The sequence below is a fragment of the Eleginops maclovinus genome, chromosome 20 (assembly GCF_036324505.1).
Source record: "Eleginops maclovinus isolate JMC-PN-2008 ecotype Puerto Natales chromosome 20, JC_Emac_rtc_rv5, whole genome shotgun sequence".
NCBI classification, from domain to species: Eukaryota; Metazoa; Chordata; class Actinopteri; order Perciformes; family Eleginopidae; genus Eleginops; species Eleginops maclovinus.
In genome coordinates this window covers 30,830,562-30,858,238 of record NC_086368.1, presented here as the reverse complement: position 1 = coordinate 30,858,238, position 27,677 = coordinate 30,830,562, and the positions used below count along the sequence as shown (strand labels likewise).

General features: G+C 47.5%; 4 protein-coding genes across 4 annotated transcripts; 2 read left to right on the top strand and 2 right to left on the bottom strand.

The window, feature by feature from the left end:
• Nucleotides 1-2,918: 2,918 nt before the first annotated feature.
• Nucleotides 2,919-7,698, bottom strand: ctsa (cathepsin A). The gene is made up of 14 exons (XM_063910967.1): nucleotides 7,437-7,698; nucleotides 6,035-6,201; nucleotides 5,790-5,901; nucleotides 5,615-5,665; nucleotides 5,446-5,532; nucleotides 5,111-5,266; nucleotides 4,864-5,040; nucleotides 4,687-4,775; nucleotides 4,499-4,577; nucleotides 4,272-4,420; nucleotides 3,863-3,938; nucleotides 3,639-3,728; nucleotides 3,459-3,560; nucleotides 2,919-3,255 (listed from the first exon to the last, which is right to left on the bottom strand). The coding sequence occupies exons 1-14, from the start codon at nucleotides 7,491-7,493 to the stop codon at nucleotides 3,172-3,174; spliced, it is 1,476 nt and encodes a 491-aa protein (XP_063767037.1). The 5' UTR covers nucleotides 7,494-7,698; the 3' UTR covers nucleotides 2,919-3,171.
• A 1,818-nt stretch (nucleotides 7,699-9,516) lies between these two features.
• Nucleotides 9,517-13,543, bottom strand: snrpb (small nuclear ribonucleoprotein polypeptides B and B1). The gene is made up of 7 exons (XM_063910987.1): nucleotides 13,396-13,543; nucleotides 12,298-12,449; nucleotides 11,928-12,039; nucleotides 11,676-11,828; nucleotides 9,941-10,070; nucleotides 9,726-9,851; nucleotides 9,517-9,644 (listed from the first exon to the last, which is right to left on the bottom strand). Exons 1-7 carry the CDS (start codon nucleotides 13,396-13,398, stop codon nucleotides 9,604-9,606), a joined length of 717 nt encoding a protein of 238 aa, XP_063767057.1. The 5' UTR covers nucleotides 13,399-13,543; the 3' UTR covers nucleotides 9,517-9,603.
• Nucleotides 13,544-15,307: 1,764 nt separating this feature from the next.
• On the top strand, nucleotides 15,308-24,067 carry LOC134882948 (E3 ubiquitin-protein ligase RNF182). The gene is made up of 7 exons (XM_063910984.1): nucleotides 15,308-16,120; nucleotides 16,764-16,887; nucleotides 17,034-17,187; nucleotides 20,060-20,127; nucleotides 21,601-21,793; nucleotides 21,873-22,093; nucleotides 22,207-24,067. Exons 2-7 carry the CDS (start codon nucleotides 16,840-16,842, stop codon nucleotides 22,387-22,389), a joined length of 867 nt encoding a protein of 288 aa, XP_063767054.1. The 5' UTR covers nucleotides 15,308-16,120; nucleotides 16,764-16,839; the 3' UTR covers nucleotides 22,390-24,067.
• Nucleotides 24,056-27,677, top strand: zgc:109913 (regulator of G-protein signaling 9-binding protein). The gene is made up of 5 exons (XM_063910986.1): nucleotides 24,056-24,090; nucleotides 25,162-25,373; nucleotides 26,073-26,321; nucleotides 26,789-26,931; nucleotides 27,066-27,677. Exons 2-5 carry the CDS (start codon nucleotides 25,169-25,171, stop codon nucleotides 27,237-27,239), a joined length of 771 nt encoding a protein of 256 aa, XP_063767056.1. The 5' UTR covers nucleotides 24,056-24,090; nucleotides 25,162-25,168; the 3' UTR covers nucleotides 27,240-27,677.

The window sequence follows — 27,677 nt, the reverse complement described above, 5'->3', positions numbered from 1 at the left end:
GGGCTTAGTCTGGGCTTTGTTCAGCAAGGAGGAGATCTGCTGTCCTGCACTGAGGGCCCTGCCGGCTGCTGGGAGGAAACACTGGGAGGAAACACTGGGTGGAAACACTGGGAGGAAACACTGGGAGGAAACACTGGAGGAAACACTGGGAGGAAACAATGGGAGGAAACACTGGAGGAAACACTGGGAGGAAACACTGGGAGGAAACGATGGGAGGAAACACTGGAGGAAACACTGGAGGAAACACTGGGAGGAAATGATGGGAGGAAACACTGGAGGAAACACTGGGAGGAAACACTGGGAGGAAACACTGGAGGAAACACTGGGAGGAAACACTGGAGGAAACACTGAGAACAAACACTGGGAGGAAACACTGGAAGAAACACTGAGAACAAACACTGGGAGGAAACACTGGAGGAAACGATGGGAGGAAACACTGGGAGGAAACACTGGGAGGAAACACTGGGAGGAAACACTGGAGGAAACGATGGGAGGAAACACTGGGAGGAAACACTGGAGGAAACTCTGAGAACAAACACTAGGAGGAAACACTGGGAGGAAACACTGGGAGGAAACGATGGGAGGAAACACTGGGAGGAAACGATGGGAGGAAACGCTGGGAGGAAACACTGGGAGGAAACACTGGGAAGAAACACTGGGAGGAAACGATGGGAGGAAACACTGGGAGGAAACGATGGGAGGAAACGCTGGGAGGAAACGATGGGAGGAAACACTGGGAGGAAACACTGGGAGGAAACGCTGGGAGGAAACACTGGGAGGAAACGCTGGGAGGAAACACTGGGAGTAAACGATGGGAGGAAACGCTGGGAGGAAACTCTGGGAGGGAACACTGGGAGTAAACGATGGGAGGAAACGCTGGGAGGAAACACTGGGAGTAAACGATGGGAGGAAACGCTGGGAGGAAACACTGGGAGGAAACTCTGGGAGGAAACTCTGGGAGGAAACTCTGGGAGGAAACTCTGGGAGGAAACGCTGGGAGGAAACTCTGGAGGAAACACTGGGAGGAAACACTGGGAGGAAACACTGGAGGAAACACTGGGAGGAAACACTGGGAGGAAACGCTGGGAGGAAACACTGGAGGAAACACTGGGAGGAAACACTGGAGGAAACACTGGGAGGAAACGCTGGGAGGAAACACTGGAGGAAACACTGGGAGGAAACACTGGAGGAAACACTGGGAGGAAACACTGGGAGGAAACACTGGAGGAAACACTGGGAGGAAACACTGGGAGGAAACGCTGGGAGGAAACACTGGGAGGAAACTCTGGGAGGAAACACTGGGAGGAAACGATGGGAGGAGACACTGGGAGGAAACACTGGGAGGAAACGATGGGAGGAAACACTGGGAGGAAACACTGGGAGGAAACACTGGAGGAAACGATGGGAGGAAACACTGGGAGGAAACACTGGGAGGAAACACTGGAGGAAACGATGGGAGGAAACGCTGGGAGGAAACACTGGGAGGAAACACTGGGAGGAAACAAGGAACTCTTCAACGTGACTTACTGGTCCTGCACTGAAGAGACGGAGCTGGAAGATGTTGGGAAGCCCGGTCCATTTCCCCGGCTGATATCAGTCTTGAGTCTGAAAGGCCTTCAGGGTCCAGGTTCAGGTCCAGTGTGTGCAGGAGATTCCCCCTGAGATCCATCGGAACATCGTTCTGGTGGCTGTCGAGTCAGTTCTTGCGGACATTCTACCTAATATCTACATCAGCCACGTCAGGCATTTAGTAGTTCTCTTTATTCACTCCAAACAAAGGTCTTCAGTAAAGAGGAAGCCAGCCTCTTCATTAATGACCGGAGCAATCTTGGGTTTCGGTCTCAGCCGTCCTGGTGTTCATCAACATTCAAGTGCTTGTAATTCAACGTCGAGACATTTTGTAAAATAAAGTCTTTAAACTTCACAAACCTTAAGACAGGTCTCTGCACGTTCAGCTTCATCTGTGAGGATGTTACACACACCTCTGCATGCACACACCCTTATTAACCACACACACACAACAAACGTGTGTGTGTGTGTGTGTGTGTGTGTGTGTGTGTGTGTGTGTGTGTGTGTGTGTGTGTGTGTGTGTGTGTGTGTGTGTGTGTGTGTGTGTGTGTGTGTGTGTGAGAGAGAGAACAGTGTACGTCTGGGGGGGTTGGTTTTTAAAATATCAGAACAGTTATAAAAAGGTTGAACTGTGTTTGTTGTTCGTAATATAAAGTAATAATGTTAAACATATAAGGAATAAATCACATAGAGAAACTGCGTAATTACAGGTGTGTGTGTGTGTGTGTGTGTGTGTGTGTGTGTGTGTGTTTATATAAACAGTCAGTGTGTACTGTGTGATGAGAGGCTGACAGGAAGGGTGTGTGTGTGGTGCCATCTTTCATCTCCACACTCAGGATTTAGGAGGGGAAACTGTACTTATACTCAAGGAGAAGACCCGAGTGCTTCTCCCCCTCTGACAGATATAAGTACTGTAATAACTATTGTAGCGGCCGAAACCAAAAAAATAGGACTGAAAACAAACTGAGCTGAGGCCCCCGTCAGCAGATATTACTCATGGGTTAAAGAAAGGTCTGGGCACAAGTCCATTTTATTTAGCTGATGCCAGATCAGAGTAAACCCCTTCTCTTCTGTGTGCCTCTCGCACACCCTATGGTAAAACCGTATGCCTACCGGGTGCGCCGTTACCAACTTACAGTCACTGGTCTCTCTCCCCCCGGTGTCCCAAAACTGCTAATCAAAACAAAAGCATAAACCTATCTATTGGCTCGGCTTGGATTACACGAGCGTAAGAAAGTAAACTTACAATAAACAAAACGTATCATAAATAACAGAAGTCCGTGGATGGCTCCATCAAATGTAAATCAGTGTGATGTTTAAATGTTAGAAATGAAGGTCAGAGGTCAGACTTTATTTACTGGTTTTCCCTTTATTCAAAAACAAGCTTCACATTCAAACATCACACACACAGAAGGCAGTTTCCATGGCAACGGTCGAGAGGAGCGCTGTGATTGGTTGGAGACGTTTCATATTATTCATTCAAACGGCAGCTGATTGGCTGGCAGTGACAATAAGAAAAAATAAACAAACACAAATGGAAGTACGGCAGCCCGGAGTGCCCAATCAGAACACAGAGCGGAGGTCACAGAGAGGTCACAGAGGTCAGTAGGGCTGCCTCTTGATGAATCTGGAGAACATGGCGAAGGCAGCGATTGGTTTATCTGAGGGAACCATGTGACCAGAACCCTGCAGGAGAACGAATCAAAAAAGGTCAAAAATTAAATCAGTTTAATTTGCAATAAATGGTTTAATAACGGCGACACGTCTTTAATTTGATATTTTAAAAAAAAGGTAAATATTTGACATTAAGACACGGTCATTAGACGGACAGGTGAGCCCGAGCAGAGCCCCGCCCACAGAGACGACATCACAGGAAGTGAGGCGTTTACCTTCACAGTCAGGAAGGCGATGTTGTCGAACTCTTTCACAAAGCCTCCGACCTGCCGACCGTCCAAGTCGTCATAGATCCAGGGACGCCTCTGCACCTCCACCTGAAACACACAGGTAACACACACCTGAAACACTGCTAACACACACACACACACACACCTGAGGAATATTAAAGTTACCTGTTGCTGCAGAGACTCCACAAACCACTCATCCCCCATGAAGTTACAGGCCATGTCCACGTCCCCGTTGTACACCAGGACACGGTACTTCTGCAAATAAACATCAGCCAATCAGAGCAGAGCACTTTTTAGATCTGTATAACTGGATGGAGGGTTGTAGGGATGGCTGGGCTGGATCTGAAGCCACCAGAGGAACTGGTGTGAGAACAGGTGTGTTTACTGACCAGTGCAGAGAGCAGCTTCAGGTACTGCTGCCTGACGTCCATGTAGAGACGGCCGTAGTTCAGATTCACCTCGGAGCTGCAGCACACGGTTACAACTTCAGTCACACAGCCGGGGCACACACCTCGCCAAGAGCAGCAGGTGAGTAAATTACTGCTGCTCAGCCATGGCGTACCTGTCTTGTCATTTTATTATTGATTACGATTGCCTACTTTTTTTAATACCCAAGTCTACTCGGTGTTACAGGTGTGCAGCATTACAGGTGTGTTACAGGTGTGCAGCGTTACAGGTGTGTTACAGGTGTGCAGCGTTACAGGTGTGCAGCGTTACAGGTGTGTTACAGGTGTGCAGCGTTACAGGTGTGTTACAGGTGTGTTACAGGTGTGTAGTGTTACAGGTTTGCAGTGTTACCTGCAGATGGCCCAGTCCAGAGCCTTGGGGCTGATGTGCAGAGCAGTTTTGACGTACTGGTTGTTCAGGTATAGGGAGGAGGGGGTGGAGTTGGTGCAGGGAGGGTCCAGCCTCACAGACAGGTGAAGAGATGCCAGACCTCGTAACTTCTACACACAAACACGCTGTAAGAGGAGAAGCTACCTTCAGACAGGTGAAGGAACTCTAGCATAAACACCTGTCCTCACCTGGCTCCACAGCTGAGTCGACTGATGGTTGATGAACGAGTTTCCCAAATCTCTGATCACCATCTGCCCTTTTTCAATACTGAAGAACAAACAGGAAGTCAGCTGTTACACCTGCAACAGGTGAGCTATCACAGTAGCTAAAGACTTGAGGGACAGGTGTGACACGTTGCATAAAAGTCATAGCTCACCTGAGTCTCTGGACTCCACCTGGACAGGGAGCGTACAGGTTGTAAATGTTGAGTCCTGAACTGTAAACGATGACCTGAACCTCAGCGATCTGCAGGAGAAACACCTGGTTTAAACACACACACACTCTCTCTCTCTCTCTCTCTGGTGTCGGTATGAAGTGGTTTTGCTGAACTCACAGCGGCGGAGCAGTTCTGGTTCTTGGTGCTGTAGAAGTTGCACTTGCCGTCGCTGCAGCAGAACGCCTGCAGCGTGCTCCACAGATTCCCCCCCAGCAGGCCGTGGTAGTAGGCGAAGTAAACCAGAGAGTTGTCGTTCATCTCGTAGCTCGACATCCCGTTCCCCACGGCAATGCCCTGAGAGGTGACCCAGTGTTAGCACGCCACGGGGGCTAAAGTGAGCATCCTGTAGTGCATCAGTGCTTACCTGCAGGTTGAGGGCGGAGTCCTCCATCACCCTCTCGGCGAGCGTCGGGATGTAGATTCCCCCGTAACTCTCACCCGTCAGGAAGAGCTTGTTCTTACTGAACTCTGGAAACAGACGGAAGAACTCCTTCAGAGCCAGGTAGTTGTTCATCGACACCTGAGGAGAGAAAACACAGCAGACTCAAACCTCCGTCCGAGAGCCAATCAGGAGCCGAGACTCAGTCCGAGAACCGATCCCCAGTCCTGCTAAATAACCGAGTCCGGGGGGGGGGGGGGGGGGGGGAGGGTTTGCGAGCCACTGTCCGGCTAAAAAACCTGACAGTCTGAATCACTGACCTCGGTGTCGTTGGTGACGTAGTTCTTATCGTCCGAGTACGAGAAGCCGACTCCTGCTGGAGACTCCAGGTACAACACGTTGGCAATCTGCAAGGAAACATTGAACCAATCAGCTTCCAGGAATCACAAAGATATTGAGCTGCTATGGTCACATGACTGATTTACCCACCTTGTTCCAGGAGTACGGGTTGTACTGCAGCGTCGCTCCATCATCCTGGATCTGAAACAGAGGTGGCAGCAGAGAGGGTTCATGACACTGGGCTGACAGCGACTGTCACGCTGAACGTTTCTAAACAATCAATATATATAGATTTTTAGAAGGCCGCTCGTCTCAGGTGACCCACCAGGTAGGGTCCGTGTTCAGTCAGCAGTCCGTCCAGAGAGCTGCAGCCCGGGCCGCCATTCAACCACAACACCAGGGGGTCGGAGGACGGGTCCTTCTGGGACTCCACGAACCTGAACACAATCGGTTAGAGCCGATCCTCTGATTTTGTAGAAAGGCTAAATATTGTCACCTAATCGGAAGGCCACCAATTCATCGCTACTGTGACTTATATCTAAAGTAGAGGTAAAAGCCCTGCGGACGAACCAGTAGTGCAGATGTTTCCCGTTGGCTACGTTCAGGTATCCAGAGAAGTGTTTGAAGCTTGGCTGTTTCTGCAGCCCGGGGAGGAACTTCACCTCATCTGCAGCCGGCGCCGCCCAGACAGCCAGCAGGGAGGACAGGAAGTAACACAACACAACCACCACCTGCATCTGAAACACAACAGGAAGTGACATCACCCACTTTACTATCCTCCGAAACTATCACAAGAAGCTTCAGATTTTTAACAAGTTTTAATCATGACTGATTTGAGGACTATGGAAGAGGATTAGGGCCAAATGAGAAAGCGAATAGTGATGCAACCAAAAAAACCATTATGAAAAAAAGATGACGATTCTTAAAAGATTCTGAGAAGAGAGATACGAACTCTTCAAGAGTCAAAATTTGGAGATTCAGTAAAAATTCTGAGAAAAGGTCAAACATTTTTTTATTATGAAATTAGAGAAAACAAGATTCTGAGGAAAGTAAAAGTTCCTGCTTTACTTTCATCAAGCTACTCATCTTCAACACGTTTTAGGTATGACCAGCGGCGCCAGAGTATCTGGTTCAGCTACGGTGGGGCTAACATCAATGCCAACACCACAACAGCACCATAAGCTTCCAGAGCTTTCCAGTGGATGTGTCGGAGAGAGCCGAATGGATGGTAAGAGTACGGGGGACGACTTCACCCCAAGCGAGACGAGTCGTGTTCGCAGCAGACAAACATCTACTGACTTATATTTCAAATAATAAATGATTTATTTGAAATCTATTTCAACTTGGTCTCCCTTCGTGTTGTTTAATTTCCCTCAAGTGGGCCTGACTCTGAATATGAGTTGGTTTTACGGTAGGGCTAACACAATTCTTGGTTGGGCTATAGCCCTGGCGCCGCCTATAGTGCCGCCTATGGTTATGAAAAAAAATTGGGATGTGAACATTATGAAAAGAGGGTAAAAAGTCTGAGAAATTTATAAAAGTGAAATGCTTGAGAGTCAAAATTCTGAAATTGAGGAAAGAATTGAAATTAGAGAAACATCTGGGAAAAAATAATCTGAGTCCAGATTCTGAAAAAAACTCAATTCTGAAATTGAGGAAAGAAATCAGAAAAAAAGAAAAAGACATTATGTTTCCCCCACACACACACACACACACACACACACACACACACACACACACACACACACACACACACACACACACACACACACACACACACACACACACACACACACACACACACACACACACACACACACACACACACACACACACACACACACACACACACACACGTTTGTCAACATTTACAAACCCGGAAGCCGGTTAGCTATCAATGCTAGCAGCTAACACAAACAAAGACCGCGGAGTTTATTAGAGGGAAAGCTGAGGGGGTTAGACACACACTCACCTTTCTGTCTGTCCGTCCGTTTGTTTCACCTGTCTGTCTCTGCCTCTTGAACTTCATGTGACTGACTGCAGCGACCAGCAGTGAATAATAAAGATGGCAGGTCACATGACGGCAGGTCACGAGGCCCGCCCACGTGACCCTTTGAAATTTTTGGGGTATAAAAACCGATGTTTCCTAACGAGTGGTTGCTGTGTTGTGTTTCTCTCTTCCCTGTTTAAGATGCTCTCTGTTGGTTCCGTCTGTGTATTTGAACAAACATGTCCCTGTTGGCTGTTTTATCTTGTTGTTCAATAAAGTGTTTACTTTCTTTATCGCTGCTCAGTCAGCGGAAAGGGTCTGAAGGCAGAAATCAGGAAGTAAAACATGTCACAAGGTTATAATTCACAGAAACAAACTGTGATAAATGATTATGCCTCCTGACAGTAACTCCTCCATGCGGTACATGAAGGAGTTTAATGAGCTCCGCCTCAGCCCTTCACTCCCCCACCACTTAAATTCATCTGGGATGAGCCATCCTGCAGAACCACTACTTTACCTGAGGTATATTCTGATGCCACTACTTCCACTGTGTGTTTGATACTTTAAAGAGTCCTCTCCTGCTGATGTTCAGGTGTATATCAGTATGTAGTGTCTCTACTTTAAAGAGTCCTCTCCTGCTGATGTTCAGGTGTATATCAGTATGTAGAGTCTCTACTGTAAAGAGTCCTCTCCTGCTGATGTTCAGGTGTATGTCAGTATGTAGAGTCTCTACTTTAAAGAGTCCTCTCCTGCTGATGTTCAGGTGTATATCAGTATGTAGAGTCTCTACTTTAAAGAGTCCTCTCCTGCTGATGTTCAGGTGTATATCAGTATGTAGAGTCTCTACTTTAAAGAGTCCTCTCCTGCTGATGTTCAGGTGTATATCAGTATGTAGTGTCTCTACTTTAAAGAGTCCTCTCCTGCTGATGTTCAGGTGTATATCAGTATGTAGAGTCTCTACTTTAAAGAGTCCTCTCCTGCTGATGTTCAGGTGTATATCAGTATGTAGAGTCTCTACTTTAAAGAGTCCTCTCCTGCTGATGTTCAGGTGTATATCAGTATGTAGTGTCTCTACTTTAAAGAGTCCTCTCCTGCTGATGTTCAGGTGTATATCAGTATGTAGTGTCTCTACTTTAAAGAGTCCTCTCCTGCTAATGTTCAGGTGTATATCAGTATGTAGTGTCTCTACTTTAAAGAGTCCTCTCCTGCTGATGTTCAGGTGTATGTCAGTATGTAGAGTCTCTACTGTAAAGAGTCCTCTCCTGCTGATGTTCAGGTGTATATCAGTATGTAGTGTCTCTACTTTAAAGAGTCCTCTCCTGCTGATGTTCAGGTGTATATCAGTATGTAGAGTCTCTACTTTAAAGAGTCCTCTCCTGCTGATGTTCAGGTGTATGTCAGTATGTAGAGTCTCTACTTTAAAGAGTCCTCTCCTGCTGATGTTCAGGTGTATATCAGTATGTAGAGTCTCTACTGTAAAGAGTCCTCTCCTGCTGATGTTCAGGTGTATGTCAGTATGTAGAGTCTCTACTGTAAAGAGTCCTCTCCTGCTGATGTTCAGGTGTATATCAGTATGTAGTGTCTCTACTTTAAAGAGTCCTCTCCTGCTGATGTTCAGGTGTATATCAGTATGTAGAGTCTCTACTTTAAAGAGTCCTCTCCTGCTGATGTTCAGGTGTATGTCAGTATGTAGAGTCTCTACTGTAAAGAGTCCTCTCCTGCTGATGTTCAGGTGTATATCAGTATGTAGTGTCTCTACTTTAAAGAGTCCTCTCCTGCTGATGTTCAGTTGTATGTAGAGTCTCTTTATTTTTCTCATCCTGCCTGCACTGTAGCACCTCTTTTCACCCTCTGTCTGAAACCAGAGCCCAGTCTGCTGATTGGTCAGCTGGCCGGCTCTGTTGTGATTCTTCAACCACTCAGGAGATGTACTGCCCCTTAGCCTACCATGTTCAATGTGTTGGAGCCCTAGCCAATAGGAGTGCAAGTGTTTGAGAGTGCATGTGACGGATGTAAATCTTATTCTTCCAGGTTGCTATAGTAACTGAAAGCCAGACAGAAATTCAAACATCCTGAAAAAACTTTATTTAAAAAACACAAAACATTAAAACAAAAAAACCTATACAACAGGTCAGTCCGAAGATGGGCTTCAGGGGCGGGGAGGCGGTCTCATCCCGGGTGGGGGTGGTCCTGCAACAGACGGAAAGGTCAGATAACTCGTGCTTTCCATTCAATAAAACCAAAAGATTCACAAGGGTCGGAACAGCTTACCTCTCATGCCGGGTGGCGGCGGCCTCATGCCAGGGGGGGGCATTCCCATTGGAGCTCCTCGACCAGGGGGCATCCCCATTGGGGGTCCCATCGGAGGCCTCATGCCAGGGGGCGGGCCCATCATACCTGTGGACAGGAGACAGGTGGTTATTATGGGATGGCCAGTCAGAGGGATTCTGAAGTGATGATCCTCTGCTCAGTGTGTATTTAATCACCTGGGGGTGGGGCTCCTCGGCCCATCGGGGGCGGGGCTCCTCTGCCAGGGGGGTACTGTGTTGGGGCGCCGGCAATGCTGGCGCCTGCTGCTGCCGCAGCAACCGTCCCTCTGCCCTGGGGGGTCATCACCTGGAGACAAACAGGAAGTCATTACGTGAGCACACACAAAATAAGCCGACACGCTCGCTCGTCCCTTCAGAGCAGAATCAGAAATACTTTATTCTTCCCAAACGGGGAAGTGTGCGTTTCAGGAGCAGAATACAGTATCATAAAAACAAGAAAGCCTGTCTCTGAAGGCAAGCTGTACAGGTAAGTACTCAGCTGAGGGGATAAGGGATACAGGTAGTGTGGAGCAGAGCTGTTACAGCAGCAGAGACCCATGCAGAGCTGATGCATAATACCAGGGTGCGATTTGTAGGGGGGGATGGTGAGGATTTCCCCCCCTCTGGTTTTCCTATCCCTACCTCTGCTAAATTATTTTTATCTCCGGTGGGGACAAGGATTTCCCCCCCTTGATAGCGATGAATGCAACTTAACTGCTAGCCTACTTAAACTCTTGAAATCTAACGATCTTCAGTGTCTTTACATCAGAGTAGGCTATTCAGCAGCCTTCTGGCAGACGGTGCATATTTCTGAACGTCATCGAACACAAAAACATTGTAACATTTTTGTGCGGGAACTTCGCAGGAAAAACAGCGCTGAACCAAACATGAAACGCGTTCAGAGCAGCATATCATCTTACTTTACAGGACCCATTTGCAGAATTGTGGATAGAAGAGGGCCGAAATGCTGCAGACAATGCCCCGATAGGAAAAACGAAAAAGCCACCACAAATTTGTCACCAGAGCCGACTGTTTACTTTGTCTAGTTTTCCAGACCTGTCCCTGAGTGTTGACAGCACGTTGTGCTATTTAGTGAATTATTTTGAGTGTTTGATTTAAGTTAATTGGAGGGTCTTTTCATGGAGAGCATTGATGCTGTTCTATGGTGCTTTCTGCCTGTTAGTGCGTACGCATGTTTTTGTGACGTTGAATAGAAATCCATGTATGGGTTATTAAAAGTTTTGCCATGTTGTGATGGGGACTAATCCACGGACCCGAAAAAAGGGCCTGTCTACTTTTTGCGTTTTTTTCTCCCTAGTTATGCAAGTTAAAAGTCCAATGTTCTTGTCTATGAATAAATTAAAAAAAACATCCCCCCTCTGTTTTTTTGTCAAATCGCACCCTGCATAATACCATACATTACACCACTTTGGAATATGTTCATTTCCTTCAGTGCGCATCTCTTTTGGCAGGCTGGCCTGTGCCATGACTTTTTCTGAGCTACAATAGGCGGCGATACATCGTTTCCATGTGGTTAAGTTACTCTGTTTTTCTGCTGTTTAGGACAGTAGAGCGAGTCGATCCAGCCGCAGAGCTAGTCGTGTACGGTGCTGCCTAACCTGGGCAGTTAGGATAGGGGGCCTGAAATACAGCGTGGTCGTATTTAGAATTATGTAAGTTAGGAGTAATGTGTTTTAATAACAATAATAGGGGATCAATTTAAAAATCGGCTTTAGTTTACAAGGAAATGCAGAGCCAGATTATGAACCGTGCGGCTGCTCCTCGTTCTGAGGCGGAGAGGATTCAGAGGCGGCTGAGAACCGGCTTCAGAGACCCCGCCATCTCTGAACCGAAGCTTCACTTCTGTGGAGTTAAAGTAACCCTGGAAACGGGCTTTTGTCGCCATAGTTACCTGCTGGGAAGGCCCGCCCACTCCTCTGACTGGCCCAGCGAGCCCGGCCGGAGCCTGAGGCATCGGAGCGCCGGCCGGAACACCACGACCCGCCGCGCGACCCACACCTGGACCTCCCGCTACGCCGGCCAATGGGACGCGAGCAATGCCCGTCTGTGAGGGGGGGAAATTGTTAGAATAAAAACCTCAGATCATTAACCTGTTTGATGACATCACCACAGCGCAGCCTCCCATTGGATGTAGCTCACTCACATCTTTAGGGGGTGGGCCCTCCACCGTCATGGAGACCAGGTTCTCCCCGCGCAGCAGAACCAGACCCAGAACCCTCTTCTCCTCACGCTCAGGCTGCTTTGAGTTCTTAGGCCTTCACACGGAGACACAGCATTAATACATCTATATATAATTAACCACTTAATTATTTAAATGCTTCCACCCAGAGACACAGGTCCTGTATTTGTCCTGCAATGGGGGAACGGCACAGTGCAGTGCGGATAAAGTGAATAGAAAAGCACTGTAGATTTTCCCCACCGCGGGACTCAAAGGAATTCTGAAACGAGTAGGATACTGTGATCCTGATCTTCCTAAACTGCTCAGTATTAATGTCATTAACATTGAGCATTACTTGATCTTCCTGAACTCGTCGCAGTCACACAAGATCAGGTTCATGTGTTTGTCGAAGGCCTTGAACGTGCCGATGAAGATCCGGCCGTCCTGCAGGATGCACCTCATCCTAAAGTCGATGTGCTGCAGCATCTTGCTGCTCTTCCCCACCGTCTGAGGACCAATCAGAAACAGCCTTAGGGGGACATCCTCATGTACAGTACACTCATCATTTCACAGTGCAATAAAGTTGATCAAGTCATGATTAATGAGCATCCTAGAAATGATATATTCTTTCGGTCTTCACATTAATAAGTGTTAGTCTTAAGTGTTAGTACAGACAGGAAGAGGCTTCAGAGGGTAATAAGAGAGGCACCCTCTCTGATCATGGACCCCTGCTGCCTGAGTAAAACCACAACACACCCGGCTGTGTGACCTGCTGCCCTCCGGGAGGCGCTGCAGCTTTATTAGAACAAAGACAAACAGTCTTCCTTCCCTATGCAATAAACATATATATTCAAGGTATACATGCAGATATATGTTTTGTACAACTGTATATAATGTCTGCACTTTATTACACGAGTATGAAAGCTGTGTATGTTTTGGTAGCACCATAAAACGGAGTAGCTCTTCACTTTAAACTGTACCTGTATTGTGACCATAAAGGCTTGTATTCTGCTTCTACCTGGGTGTATCATCTGAGTAGCTCACCTAGCTCTGAGTACCTGAGCCGCAGAGGCTACTGTTGTGAAAACACGTGCACAGTACCAATAAACCAAACAATGTTAGCTTAGCATCGATAGCGTTAGCTCGTTTACGGGTGTTTAATAACATGTTTCATTCATGAAATTAAACCCGCGACCCCGGGGAGCTAACGGCTAACAAACACTGCTAATAACCGGTGAGTTACAGACTGTTTAACAGAGAACCGTTACCGGACCGGGTTCTGTGAGCAGTAAGCACCAGATAAACTCATTATGGATCCGTTAACCGACCATCGACCGACGTTATCCGGACTCCCGCCATAACCTTATCCCGGGTCTAACCTGGCCGATACCAGACAAATCTTCCTCCCAACGCAGCAAGCAGCCCGCTCCCTCCACCCCGGGTAAACACTCACCATGTTTGCGGTTCTGGTGGCTGCGATGCAGACGGATTCACCAAACAAACCAGAAAAATTCGACCTGCGGAGTATCCGCCAAGCCCGTCTTTATGAGAGATTCACAGGAAGTGACGCTCCAACTGCGGCTTCGCAGAGGTAGTTCGAGTCGAAACAAACACACAGCACATTGGTTCCGCTTCAGGGATTATTAACATGATGCACTGATTCTTATTTTGTTTGTTTGTTTGTTTACTTTATTGAACAATTATTACATTTACAAACCACAGCTAAAGACACATCTTTTTAAATCAGCTTTTTATTAGTGACACCCCCCGTTGTAAATGGTCTTTTATTCCTTCAAATATTTTGGAGTTTTTATATTGTTTTTTTGATTTGATACATTTTGACTTATTGTTATATATTTGACCATTTTAATAGCAACATTCCCGTTTAATTTGGTGTTTAAATCATTTGACTTTTATTAATGTTATTAATTATTAAATTTCTATTATTTATGTCTTATGATTTTTAAAATTATTTTTGATTGAATAACCTTTAATAACCTGGCACATATCATATTGCAACTAGGGATGCACCGATACATCGGTGAGACAACGGCCGAAATTAGTCAAGCGTGGCCTCGTTCTGTTTATTCTTTCTCTCTATGGCCACTCCCGGGCTCCGTAGAAAGTAACAAAACACGCAGGTTTGAAACAAATCATGAGAAATAGATGATTTGATTATAAAAGGACAAAGTTCAAGTCTTCAGAAGACTAACCCCTCTATCTTGCATTACACGGATTATTATTCACTTTATGAGGGAATATCCTCCTCTGTGTTCCTGTACTGCAGCTGCAGGCAGGTTCCCATGGTAACCCGGGCTCGCGTCCGCTGCCGGCCGCGCGCCTCCGTGAGACGCAGATACACGGTGAGTCACCGGGACAGCAACCGGCAACCGTCAACCGACGAACCGGAGACACACTGACAGACCCGGTTAGCTTCTGTTAGCTGCTGTTAACTCCTGTTAGCTGTTGCTATCTTCTGGTAGCTTCTGGTAGCTCTTCCGAAGGAGAGACGACATCGGACTGTTAATGACACTGATGATGAAGCGCAACCACCGCAGTGTTGCTGCAACCTGCAGCTGCATCTACTATAACTACAGCAACCTGACAGAGCAGCTGCATCTACTATAACTACAGCAACCTGACAGAGCAACTGCATCTACTATAACTACAGCAACCTGACAGAGCAACTTCATCTACTATAACTACAGCAACCTGACAGAGCAGCTGCATCTACTATAACTACAGCAACCTGACAGAGCAGCTGCATCTACTATAACTACAGCAACCTGACAGAGCAACTGCATCTACTATAACTACAGCAACCTAGCAACTGCACTTACAGCAACCTGACAGAGCAACTTCATCTACTATAACTACAGCAACCTGACAGAGCAGCTGCATCTACTATAACTACAGCAACCTGACAGAGCAACTGCATCTACTATAACTACAGCAACCTGACAGAGCAGCTGCATCTACTATAACTACAGCAACCTGACAGAGCAGCTTCATCTACTATAACTACAGCAACCTGACAGAGCAACTGCATCTACTATAACTACAGCAACCTGACAGAGCAACTGCATCTACTATAACTACAGCAACCTGACAGAGCAACTGCATCTACTATAACTACAGCAACCTGACAGAGCAACTGCATCTACTATAACTACAGCAACCTGACAGAGCAACTGCATCTACTATAACTACAGCAACCTGACAGAGCAACTGCATCTACTATAACTACAGCAACCTGACAGGGCAACTGCATCTACTATAACTACAGCAACCTGACAGAGCAGCTGCATCTACTATAACTACAGCAACCTGACAGAGCAACTGCATCTACTATAACTACAGCAACCTGACAGAGCAACTTCATCTACTATAACTACAGCAACCTGACAGAGCAACTGCATCTACTATAACTACAGCAACCTGACAGAGCAACTGCATCTACTATAACTACAGCAACCTGACAGAGCAACTGCATCTACTATAACTACAGCAACCTGACAGAGCAACTGCATCTACTATAACTACAGCAACCTGACAGAGCAACTGCATCTACTATAACTACAGCAACCTGACAGAGCAACTTCATCTACTATAACTACAGCAACCTGACAGAGCAACTTCATCTATAGCAACTCCAAGTAAGGCAACTGCAACTACTATAACTACAGCAACCTGACAGAACAACTGGATCTACTATATCTGCAGCAACATGACAGAGCAACTGCATCTATAGCAACTACAAGTAAGGCAACTGCAACTAGCCCCCAGACTGTTCATGTTTGATGACATTTATGTTGTTTCAGCCTGACAGCTCAGCCAGAAACAGAAGCTGCTGCTAAAGCAACCAAAACTGCAGTGTTGTTGCAATTAAAAGTGAGGGAGAAGCAACTTAAACCCCAGCAACTACAATTGCTGCCACTTCACTAGCTGCAACCAAAACCACAGGAACTAAAGTACAAACTACTATGATAAACTTCAGCAACTAAGGCTACAGGAACTGACGCTACAGCAACCTAAACTACTGCAACTAAAGCTGGAGCAACTTGCCACCATGCTGCTATGGTTAGAGGGGAATACAGAAACTACAAGCAACCAGCAACCAGACTGTTGATGACAGAACAGCAACTCCATCACCTCGCCTCAACCGTCCTCATCACCAGGTGAGCTGTATAAACCTTAGAGGAGTTTGTTCTGCAGAAAGTGAAATGACACGTTTCAGTGGATCAGCTGATCAGACCATGTGATCACATATCTTTCATCTGATTGGCTCATCTGAGGTCCAGCACAGGTAAAGCTGTTGCCATAGCAACAACAGCATCCCTAGTGTCCCCTCCTCCAGTTATATAACAGCTGCAGTCTATAAATACACAAGTGTGTGTGTGTGTGTGTGTGTGTGTGTGTGTGTGTGTGTGTGTGTGTGTGTGTGTGTGTGTGTGTGTGTGTGTGTGTGTGTGTGTGTGTGCAGTATGTGTGTGTCTGTCCAAGGTCTCTTCATAGATAGACATCAACAATAAACCAGGTGAGATAAATAGACGTATAAAGGTTTGTACCTGCTAATACTCTGTACATGGTCTGTCTGTCTGTCTGTCTGTCTGTCTGTCTGTCTGTCTGTCTGTCTGTCTGTCTGTCTGTCTGTCTGTCTGTCTGTCTGTCTGTCTGTCTGTCTGTCTGTCTGTCTGTCTGTCTGTCTGTCTGTCTGGCTGTCTGTCTGTCTGTCTGTCTGTCTGTCTGTCTCCTGATGCTTGTTGTCAGAAGTTATAAATGATCTTATTTATGATTGAAATCATTTCCCTTTGTCTCCAGTCAGCTGACAGGTTGAGTGAAGTCCCGCTCACCGCCGCCCTGCTTCCTGGTTCAGGTGAACACAACAGCCAATAGAATGAGCCTGCTGAAGGAGGCGGAGCCTGGCCGGGAGATGGAAGCCCAGGTTAGATTTCCCATCAGCCCTCTAGGGGTCTGCTCCTGAGAAACAAATGAACCTCACTTCTTTAGACCCTCACTTTTCTTCTTGTCTGCTTGTGTTGTGTGTGTAGCGCTGTATGAGTAAAGGTTATATGACTGTGCTGCCTTCAGGTGCAGAGCTGGGCCCAGTCTCTGGTTTACACTCTGGAGGAGCTGGAGTGTAAAATCTGCTACAACCGCTACGACACTCGCAGCCGCAAACCCAAAGTGCTGGGCTGCCTGCACCGAGTCTGCGCCAAGTGTTTGAAGAAGATGGTCGACATGGGTGAGTCCACCTTCAGGGTCCTTCAGTGAAACAGCACCGCACCAATGAGCCAATGAGACAGCAGCGTACCAATGAGCCAATGAGACAGCACCGTAGCAATGAGCCAATGAGACAGCACCGCACTATTGAGCCAATGAGACAGCAGCGTACTTTTGAGCCAATGAGACAGCAGCGTAGCAATGAGCCAATGAGACAGCACCGTACTATTGAACCAATGAGACAGCAGCGTACTATTGAACCAATGAGACAGCAGCGTACTATTGAGCCAATAAGACAGCAGCGTAGCAATGAGCCAATGAGACAGCACCGTAGCAATGAGCCAATGAGACAGCACCGTACCAATGAGCCAATGAGACAGCACCGCACTATTGAGCCAATGAGACAGCACCGTACCAATGAGCCAATGAGACAGCACCGTACTTTTGAGCCAATGAGACAGCACCGTACTATTGAACCAATGAGACAGCAGCGTAGCAATGAGCCAATGAGACAGCACCGTACCAATGAGCCAATGAGACAGCACCGTAGCAATGAGCCAATGAGACAGCACCGTACTTTTGAGCCAATGAGACAGCACCGTACTATTGAACCAATGAGACAGCACCGTACTATTGAACCAATGAGACAGCACCGTACTTTTGAGCCAATGAGACAGCAGCGTAGCAATGAGCCAATGAGACAGCAGCGTACTTTTGAACCAATGAGACAGCACCGTACTTTTGAGCCAATGAGACAGCAGCGTACTTTTGAACCAATGAGACAGCACCGTACTTTTGAACCAATGAGACAGCACCGTACTATTGAACCAATGAGACAGCACCGTACTATTGAACCAATGAGACAGCACCGTACTTTTGAACCAATGAGACAGCACCGTACTATTGAACCAATGAGACAGCACCGTACTATTGAACCAATGAGACAGCACCGTACTTTTGAACCAATGAGACAGCACCGTAGCAATGAGCCAATGAGACAGCAGCGTAGCAATGAGCCAATGAGACAGCAGCGTAGCAATGAGCCAATGAGACAGCAGCGTACTTTTGAACCAATGAGACAGCACCGTAGTATTGAACCAATGAGACAGCAGCGTACTATTGAGCCAATGAGACAGCACCGTAGCAATGAGCCAATGAGACAGCACCGTACTTTTGAACCAATGAGACAGCAGCGTACTTTTGAACCAATGAGACAGCAGCGTACTTTTGAACCAATGAGACAGCACCGTACTTTTGAACCAATGAGACAGCACCGTACTATTGAACCAATGAGGCAATGAGACAGCAGCGTACTATTGAACCAATGAGGCAATGAGACAGCAGCGTACTATTGAACCAATGAGACAGCACCGTAGCAATGAGCCAATGAGACAGCACCGTAGCAATGAGCCAATGAGACAGCAGCGTACTTTTGAGCCAATGAGACAGCACCGTAGCAATGAGCCAATGAGACAGCAGCGTACTTTTGAGCCAATGAGACAGCAGCGTACTTTTGAACCAATGAGACAGCAGCGTACTTTTGAACCAATGAGACAGCACCGTACTATTGAGCCAATGAGACAGCAGCGTACTTTTGAGCCAATGAGACAGCAGCGTACTTTTGAGCCAATGAGACAGCAGCGTACTTTTGAACCAATGAGACAGCAGCGTACTATTGAACCAATGAGACAGCAGCGTACTATTGAACCAATGAGGCAATGAGACAGCACCGTACTATTGAACCAATGAGACAGCAGCGTACTATTGAACCAATGAGACAGCAGCGTACTTTTGAACCAATGAGACAGCAGCGTACTTTTGAACCAATGAGACAGCACCGTACTATTGAACCAATGAGACAGCAGCGTACTATTGAACCAATGAGACAGCAGCGTACTATTGAACCAATGAGACAGCACCGTACTATTGAACCAATGAGACAGCAGCCGTACTATTGAACCAATGAGACAGCAGCGTACTATTGAACCAATGAGACAGCAGCGTACTATTGAACCAATGAGACAGCAGCGTACTATTGAACCAATGAGACAGCAGCGTACTTTTGAACCAATGAGACAGCAGCGTACTATTGAACCAATGAGACAGCAGCGTACTATTGAACCAATGAGACAGCACCGTACTATTGAACCAATGAGACAGCAGCGTACTATTGAACCAATGAGACAGCAGCGTACTATTGAACCAATGAGACAGCAGCGTACTATTGAACCAATGAGACAGCAGCGTACTATTGAACCAATGAGACAGCAGCGTACTATTGAACCAATGAGACAGCAGCGTACTTTTGAACCAATGAGACAGCAGCGTACTATTGAACCAATGAGACAGCACCGTACTATTGAACCAATGAGATAGCAGCGTACTTTTGAACCAATGAGACAGCAGCGTACTTTTGAACCAATGAGACAGCAGCGTACTATTGAACCAATGAGACAGCACCGTACTTTTGAGCCAATGAGATAGCAGCGTACTTTTGAACCAATGAGACAGCAGCGTACTATTGAACCAATGAGGACAGCACCGTACTTTTGAGCCAATGAGATAGCAGCGTACTTTTGAACCAATGAGATAGCAGCGTACTTTTGAACCAATGAGACAGCAGCGTACTTTTGAACCAATGAGACAGCAGCGTACTATTGAACCAATGAGATAGCAGCGTACTTTTGAACCAATGAGACAGCAGCGTACTTTTGAACCAATGAGACAGCAGCGTACTTTTGAACCAATGAGACAGCAGCGTACTATTGAACCAATGAGATAGCAGCGTACTATTGAACCAATGAGACAGCAGCGTACTATTGAACCAATGAGACAGCACCGTACTTTTGAGCCAATGAGATAATATTGATGATTGTGATTGGTCTTGTCTTCAGGAGAGTCTTCACCGTCTGTCATCAGCTGTCCATTCTGCCGCCACGAGACCAACGTCCCCGATGAGGAGGTGAGGCTTTACTAAAGAGGAGGTGAGGCTTTACTAACGAGGAGGTGAGGCTTTAGTAATGAGGAGGTGAGGATTTACTAATGAGGTGAGACTTTAGTAACGAGGAGGTGAGACTTTACTAATGAGGAGGTGAGGCTTTACTAATGAGGAGGTGAGGCTTTACTAATGAGGAGGTGAGGCTTTACTAATGAGGAGGTGAGGCTTTAGTAATGAGGAGGTGAGGCTTTACTAATGAGGAGGTGAGGCTTTACTAATGAGGAGGTGAGGCTTTAGTAATGAGGAGGTGAGGCTTTACTAATGAGGAGGTGAGGCTTTACTAACGAGGAGGTGAGGCTTTACTAAAGAGGAGGTGAGGCTTTAGTAATGAGGAGGTGAGGCTTTACTAATGAGGAGGTGAGGCTTTACTAACGAGGAGGTGAGGCTTTACTAACGAGGAGGTGAGGCTTTACTAACGAGGTGAGACTTTAGTAACGAGGAGGTGAGGCTTTACTAATGAGGAGGTGAGGCTTTACTAATGAGGAGGTGAGGCTTTACTAACGAGGAGGTGAGGATTTACTAACGAGGAGGTGAGGCTTTACTAACGAGGAGGTGAGGATTTAGTAATGAGGAGGTGAGGCTTTACTAACGAGGAGGTGAGGCTTTAGTAACGAGGAGGTGAGGCTTTACTAATGAAGAGGTGAGGCTTTACTAACGAGGAGGTGAGGATTTACTAATGAGGAGGTGAGGCTTTACTAATGAAGAGGTGAGGCTTTACTAAAGAGGAGGTGAGGCTTTAGTAACGAGGAGGTGAGGCTTTACTAACGAGGTGAGACTTTAGTAACGAGGAGGTGAGGATTTACTAATGAGGAGGTGAGGCTTTACTAACGAGGAGGTGAGGCTTTACTAATGAGGAGGTGAGGCTTTACTAATGAGGAGGTGAGGCTTTAGTAATGAGGAGGTGAGGCTTTACTAATGAGGAGGTGAGGCTTTACTAACGAGGAGGTGAGGCTTTACTAAAGAGGAGGTGAGGCTTTACTAAAGAGGAGGTGAGGCTTTAGTAATGAGGAGGTGAGGCTTTACTAATGAGGAGGTGAGGCTTTACTAACGAGGAGGTGAGGCTTTACTAACGAGGTGAGACTTTAGTAACGAGGAGGTGAGGCTTTACTAATGAGGAGGTGAGGCTTTACTAACGAGGAGGTGAGGCTTTACTAACGAGGAGGTGAGGCTTTACTAACGAGGAGGTGAGGCTTTACTAACGAGGAGGTGAGGCTTTACTAAAGAGGAGGTGAGGCTTTAGTAATGAGGAGGTGAGGCTTTACTAATGAGGAGGTGAGGCTTTACTAACGAGGAGGTGAGGCTTTACTAAAGAGGAGGTGAGGCTTTACTAATGAGGAGGTGAGGCTTTACTAACGAGGAGGTGAGGCTTTACTAACGAGGAGGTGAGGCTTTACTAACGAGGAGGTGAGGCTGTCATTTTGTCTCTGTCGTCTTCAGGTGTGGTTGATGCAGGACGACCGACACATCCTGGCTGTTCTGTCGTGTCAGGACCGAGCCCGCCGAGGAGGAGGAGGAGGAGGAGGAGGAGGAGGAGAAAAGAGAGGAGGAGGAGGAGGAGGAGGAGGAGGAGGAGGAGGAGGAGGAGTAGGAGGAGGCCGAGAGGTGGTGCTCAATCCCAGCAGTCTGACCGGTAAAGTCACATTTCTAGATGTTCATGTGTAGATTCTTCAGCTCCTGACAGTAAGTTCATCTGCCCCTCTCCCCCCCAGGAGGAGGCGCCCCGTCTCCCTGCTCCTCAGACTGTCTGGTGATCACCATCATGGAGCTCCCTGCAGACTCTCCGTCCTCTGAGTCCCTGAGCATGGTGGATGTGGTGGGAGTTTACCGCCCCCCCAGCCTGGACTCCCTGCCCTGCAGCTTGCCGGCTCACAAGTGTCGCGCCTGGACGTCTCGCAGCTTCCCACGCTGCCTGCTGGGGGCGCTGTGTCTGGTGAGGAGGCTCTGCTTATGGGGGGGGTGTCGGGCTGCAGGGTTAATGTGTCCTTGTTTGCAGGTGTACTTCAGGGGACCTACTGCAGGAAGTAAACCTGTGCTTGTCTGCAGGTGTACTTCAGCTCGCTGCCTCTGGGGATCTACCTGCTGATGATCGGGCGGCTGTGGCTCGGCGTGGTGCTAGTCAGTCTGGTTCCCTCCACGCTGCTGCTGCTCGTCCTCTACGGCTTCTGTCAGTGTTTGTGCCACGAGCTGATGGAGGCGCTGGCGACACGACGGCACACATTGCCATGACCCAACGCAACACATCGCCAAGACAACAACACAGCTGCCATAGCAACAACGTACAACAACAACAAAAACAACAACTAACCAGACCGTGTTCTAATCGGTTGGCTTGTGGACTACAGCTCTGAAGCCTGGAGCTCAGCGCTTTCACTGTGGCCGTCTTGATCTTTTAGTTGTCCGCCTCTCAGCGCTAATGCTTAACTGATATTGATGAGGTGTAACAGAAACTGTGCAAGGGTTAAAGTCGTAAGATGGAAACATGAACAACACTGTGGTCATCGCAGGTAGCCCCGCCCTAAAGCATACGCTGCTTAATCGTCTATATCACTCTAAACGGGACCATCTTTCACTCCATGAACATCTGGCTGTGTAGGAAGACTGGAAACTAGAGACTGAAAGATAAACTCACAGGAAAAATGAAGAGGAGAAGGAACATTTCCTCATAGACTTCTATACAATCTGACATTAGAGATAAAGCAGGCTCATGCCGGCTGACACATCACACACTCCCCCGCCCGCCTCCAAACACCAGCATTAACCACGCCCCCTGTGAGGTTACAGCCAATTGGAGCAAGACCAGGTGATGACAGAAGCACCGAAGGGGCGGAGCCTCTCTTTTCTCTGTATTGCACCCTGCTGGAAAAACTGCTGTTTTATTTACCTTCAGCTGATGTCATAGGTGTGTTGTGAGCCAATCAGAGAGGACATCTGTGAGCCAAAGAGAAAGAACATCTGTGAGCCAATGGGAGAGGAGAACTGTGGGCCAATCAGATAGGAGAGCTGTGAGCCAATCACGGAGGAGAACTTTGAGCCAATCACAGAGGAGAACTGTGAGCTAATCAAAGAGGACAACGGTGTACTCATTGTTCAGGAGATCTTTGAGCCAATCACAGAGGAGAACTGTGAGCCAATCACAGAGGAGAACTGTGAGCCAATCACAGAGGAGAACTGTGAGCTAATCAAAGAGGACAACAGTGTACTCATTGTTCAGGAGAGCTGAGAGCCAATCAAAGAGGACAACAGTGTACTCATTGTTCAGGAGAGCTGAGAGCCAATCAGAAAGGACATCTTTGAGCCAATCACAGAGAAGAGCTGTGGGCCAATGAGAAAGGAGAACTGAGAGCCAATCAGAAAGCTGTTTAATATATGATTCTCTGACTGACATTTCTTAAATCCTCTTTTTCTCCAGAGCTTTCAATAATAAAGATTCTGTGCAGTTATGATTCAGCTGGAAAATGGAAATAAAATATAAAAATAAATACAACGTTTTAATGCTAAGCTAACAAGTGGACAGTGAGGGGAACCTGCGAAGGGTCTGCTTCAATAAACGGAAATATATTTATTAATATGAATCATACTTCTGTAATACCTGAGCAGCAACTGTTTATACATAATGTATGTCACAGTGCATCAGGAACAGTAGTGATCTCCATGGTCGTTTGTCTTCTGGTGTCCTCTGGTGTCTTCTGGTGTCCTGTTATTAATCTAACTGAGCGCTTAGAGAGACTTCTTGTCTGTAAACACCTGACGCACGCCATCTGTGCAGGTGAGCTCCTGACAGACAGAGCTGAGGGTTAAACGAAGAACCTCCTGGGAAGACCTCAGCTGTTAATTAAAACCTGACAATCCCCAGAGGAGAAGAAGAGTGTTGTTAGAAACCTGCCCGACACCCCAGAAGAAGAAGCGGGTGGATGGAGTCAGCAGCAGGTAGGACGACGGGCGACCAAAAACATAGGAATGATTTGATTCGATATGTATATGTTTGTGTCTCAATGTTTCAGATCACAGATTGTTAGAGATTACATGAATGTTGTTTTAATGGACGGTGACTCAGACTCAGTGATGCAGCAGGGAGAGCAAATAAAGCAACATCAATAATACGGAAACAGATAGTCAGAGATGTTTACACACACAGCTTTGGAGGACTTCTAACAAAAACACTGAGGACTCATTTCTGGTCCTCAATATCTAAAGTCACGTTGCTCTGTTGTCTTTCATAAGAACCTTCAAAACATCCTGTTTATTTGCATTGCATTTAATATTGAGGTCATCAGTAACGTAAAGTAATCAGGATACTTTAATATCATCTCACCTGCCTCCCCTCATCGGTGTCCTCTCACCTGTCCTCCCCTCACCCGTCTCTCCCACCTGTCTCCTCTCATCTGTCTCCTCTCATCTGTCCTCCCTTCACCTGTCTCTCCCACCTGTCTCCTCTCACCCGTCTCTCCCACCTGTCTCCTCTCATCTGTCTCCTCTCACCTGTCCTCCCTTCACCTGTCTCTCACCTGTCTCCTCTCATCGGTCTCCTCTCATCTGTCCTCCCTTCACCTGTCTGTCACCTGTCTCCTCTCACCTGTCTCTCCCACCTCTCTCCTCCCACCTGTCTCCTCTCACCTGTCTCTCCCACCTCTCTCCTCCCACCTGTCTCCTCTCATCGGTCTCCTCTCACCTGTCTCCTCTCACCTGTCTCCTCACACCTCTCTCCTCCCACCTGTCTCCTCTCACCTGTCTCTCCCACCTGTCTCCTCTCACCTGTCCTCCCCTCACCTGTCTCTCACCTGTCTCCTCCCACCTCTCTCCTCCCACCTGTCTCCTCTCATCTGTCTCCTCTCATCTGTTTCCCTGTCATCTGTTTCCTCTCATCTGTTTCCTCCCACCTGTCTCCTTTCACCTGTCTCCTCTCACCTGTCCTCCCCTCACCTGTCTGTCACCTGTCTCTCCCACCTGTCTCCTCGTACCTGTCCTCCCCTCACCTGTCTTTCCCACCTGTCTTCCCAGGTGAGTGATGACAAGCCGGTGGAGGCGTTCGGTGGACGAGCTGGCATTGAGGGGGAGGCAGAGGGGGGAGTGTGAGCGAGCTCAGGAGGCCCTCGGTCGGGTCACTTCCTGTTTCCAGCAGCTGGCGGCGTCTCTGGGCAGCTCAGCGGACGGTAGCTTCCTGAGGGACGAGATGGACGAGACGAGGAACCTGGCTCAGAGAATCTGCAGAGGTGAGACCAGGGAGGACAGGAAACATTCAGCTCGGTTCAGTGGACGTCCCTATTAACCCGAAAGACAACCTTTAACGACATTTCAAAATAAATGCTCATTTAAATGTTTTAAAGGATTACCGGATTCATGCTCGTGTACAGAAATGTCATTTCACGTTCTAATCATCTTCTTTTAAAAATTGTCTTTCCAAACTCCAAATTTTGTTTCCTAATTTGAATTTCCGACTGTTTTCCAAAACGACCACTGTTCGTAAAAGGCCTTTTTTTTCTAAATGCTGACTTTTAAAAATGTATGATTCTTTTTTTAATAATCACTTTTTTTCACCAAGTGTTTCTTCAAAATTATTTTCTGAAAATGTCTCAAAATGATAACTTTTTGTTAAACTCTCAAAGTTCTGACTTTTAACACAAATGACCCAACCTTACCAACTTATAAAGGCTAACGATTCAAATAAGGGCTGTAAAGAGTTTGTGCTGGGTGGTTTATGAAGTTATCTATTCACAGATGTCTCTTTCCCAATGTAAGTCAATGGGAAAGAGACATGCAAGACAGGCAAGTTCTAGTACCGATGTTTGGCCACTACGAAAATTAGCTTCAGCGTCCGTCGCACTCCCTTGCGGGTTTGGACCTGTCTCCTGCTGTTCCTGTTAGTGTTTACTTCCTGTCTGTCTGTCCGTATCTAACCTGTCTATCTGCAGGTCTGTCCCGGCGTTTGCTGCGTCTGCTGTCAGATTGTGGCCCCGCCCCCTCAGGTCTGGAGGACAGACAGGTGCTAGACTGTGGCCCCGCCCCCTCGGGTGTGGAGGACAGACAGGTTTCTGAGCGCCTGTGGGTTCTCTTCCTGTCTGCGTTAGAGACCTTCCTGTCCGACCTCCGTAAGGCCTGCGATCTGATTGGACGGTTCCCGTTGAGGCAGCGCTACGACAGACGCGCTCTGGTAAACACAGGTCAGCTGATGGCTTCCACTTCCTGTCTGCAGGAGCTCTGATGGTCACCTGATCCTTTTAGGGAGCGTCCACATTTCTTTATTCCTTCCTGTTAAAGCGTAAATCTTACTTTGCAAAGCAACAGTTTCTGAAAATCTCCAAATGACTTACTTTTTAACCAAAATTTGGACTTTTCTCAAAAACAGAAAATTCCAACTTTTTTAGATTCTCAGCTTTTTCAAAACCTTTTTCTAAAAATCTACCAAGTTATGAAAATGGACCTTTGTCTCTCCTCCTGTCAGAGAGTTATTCTAAAGTGTCCTCATGATGTGTCTCTCTCTCTCTCTCTCTCTCTCTCTCTCTCTCTCTCTCTCTCTCTCTCTCTCTCTCTCTCTCTCCCTCTCCCTCTCTTTCTCTCTCTCTCTCTCTCACCTGTCCTCTCACCTGTATCCCTCTCTTACCTGTCTTCTCACCTGTCTCTCTCTCAGGATGTGTTGATGGCGTGGTTGCGGTGGCAGCTCGAGTGGCATCAGTCCAGGCCCCGTGGCTCACTTTGGAGGAGGAGCCAACCCCTGATCTGACCAATCACATCACAGAACTGGAAGCCATGCTGAGTGAGATGCAGCTGAGGGTGAGACACAAGGGGGGAGTGTTTGGTTTGACCGTGCTCTGGATCCCCCCCCCCCCCTGCCCTTCAGTTTTCACCTACGATACGATGATACTTTTACAGAGAACTTATTTTTCCTTCCTGTTGGGGTTCTGCAGGTTCCGGTGGCGTTCTGGTCGGTGGAGGCGACCCAGCCGGCCGGTGTGGAGGCCTGCGGGGGTCTGGAGGGTCTGGAGGGTCTGCAGGAAGTGGAGGACTCCCTGGAGGAGCTGATGGAGGGGGAGATCGTCTCCAGGAGGCCGGCCTGCTGCTGCCTGAGCTGCGTCGGGTAAACCTGGGTCAAACGTTACGGACTTCAGCAGCGTCTCTGTGCTCGCTGCACAGGTTGGTCTCCAGCTGTAGACCCCCGTCCCTCCAGCTGCAGACCCCTGTCCGTCGAGCTGCAGACCCCCGTCCCTCCAGCTGCAGACCCCCGTCCCTCCAGCTGCAGACCCCCGTCCCTCCAGCTGCAGACCCCCGTCCCTCCAGCTGCAGACCCCCCTGCTGAACGCTTCGACTCCTCATTAAATCCCTCCTGTTCATTCCTTCCCTGAAGGTGACGGACAGTAACTCGCTTCATAGTTATATACAACCACCGTGAGATGCAATATTTAGAGATAATGAAAGAGACCAAATATATAAAGCTGATTTATGAGGAGAGGTATTTAACCGCGCTGCATGAAGAACACACATGGGATTTATATTTAACGGTAATAAAGGAGATAACTTCA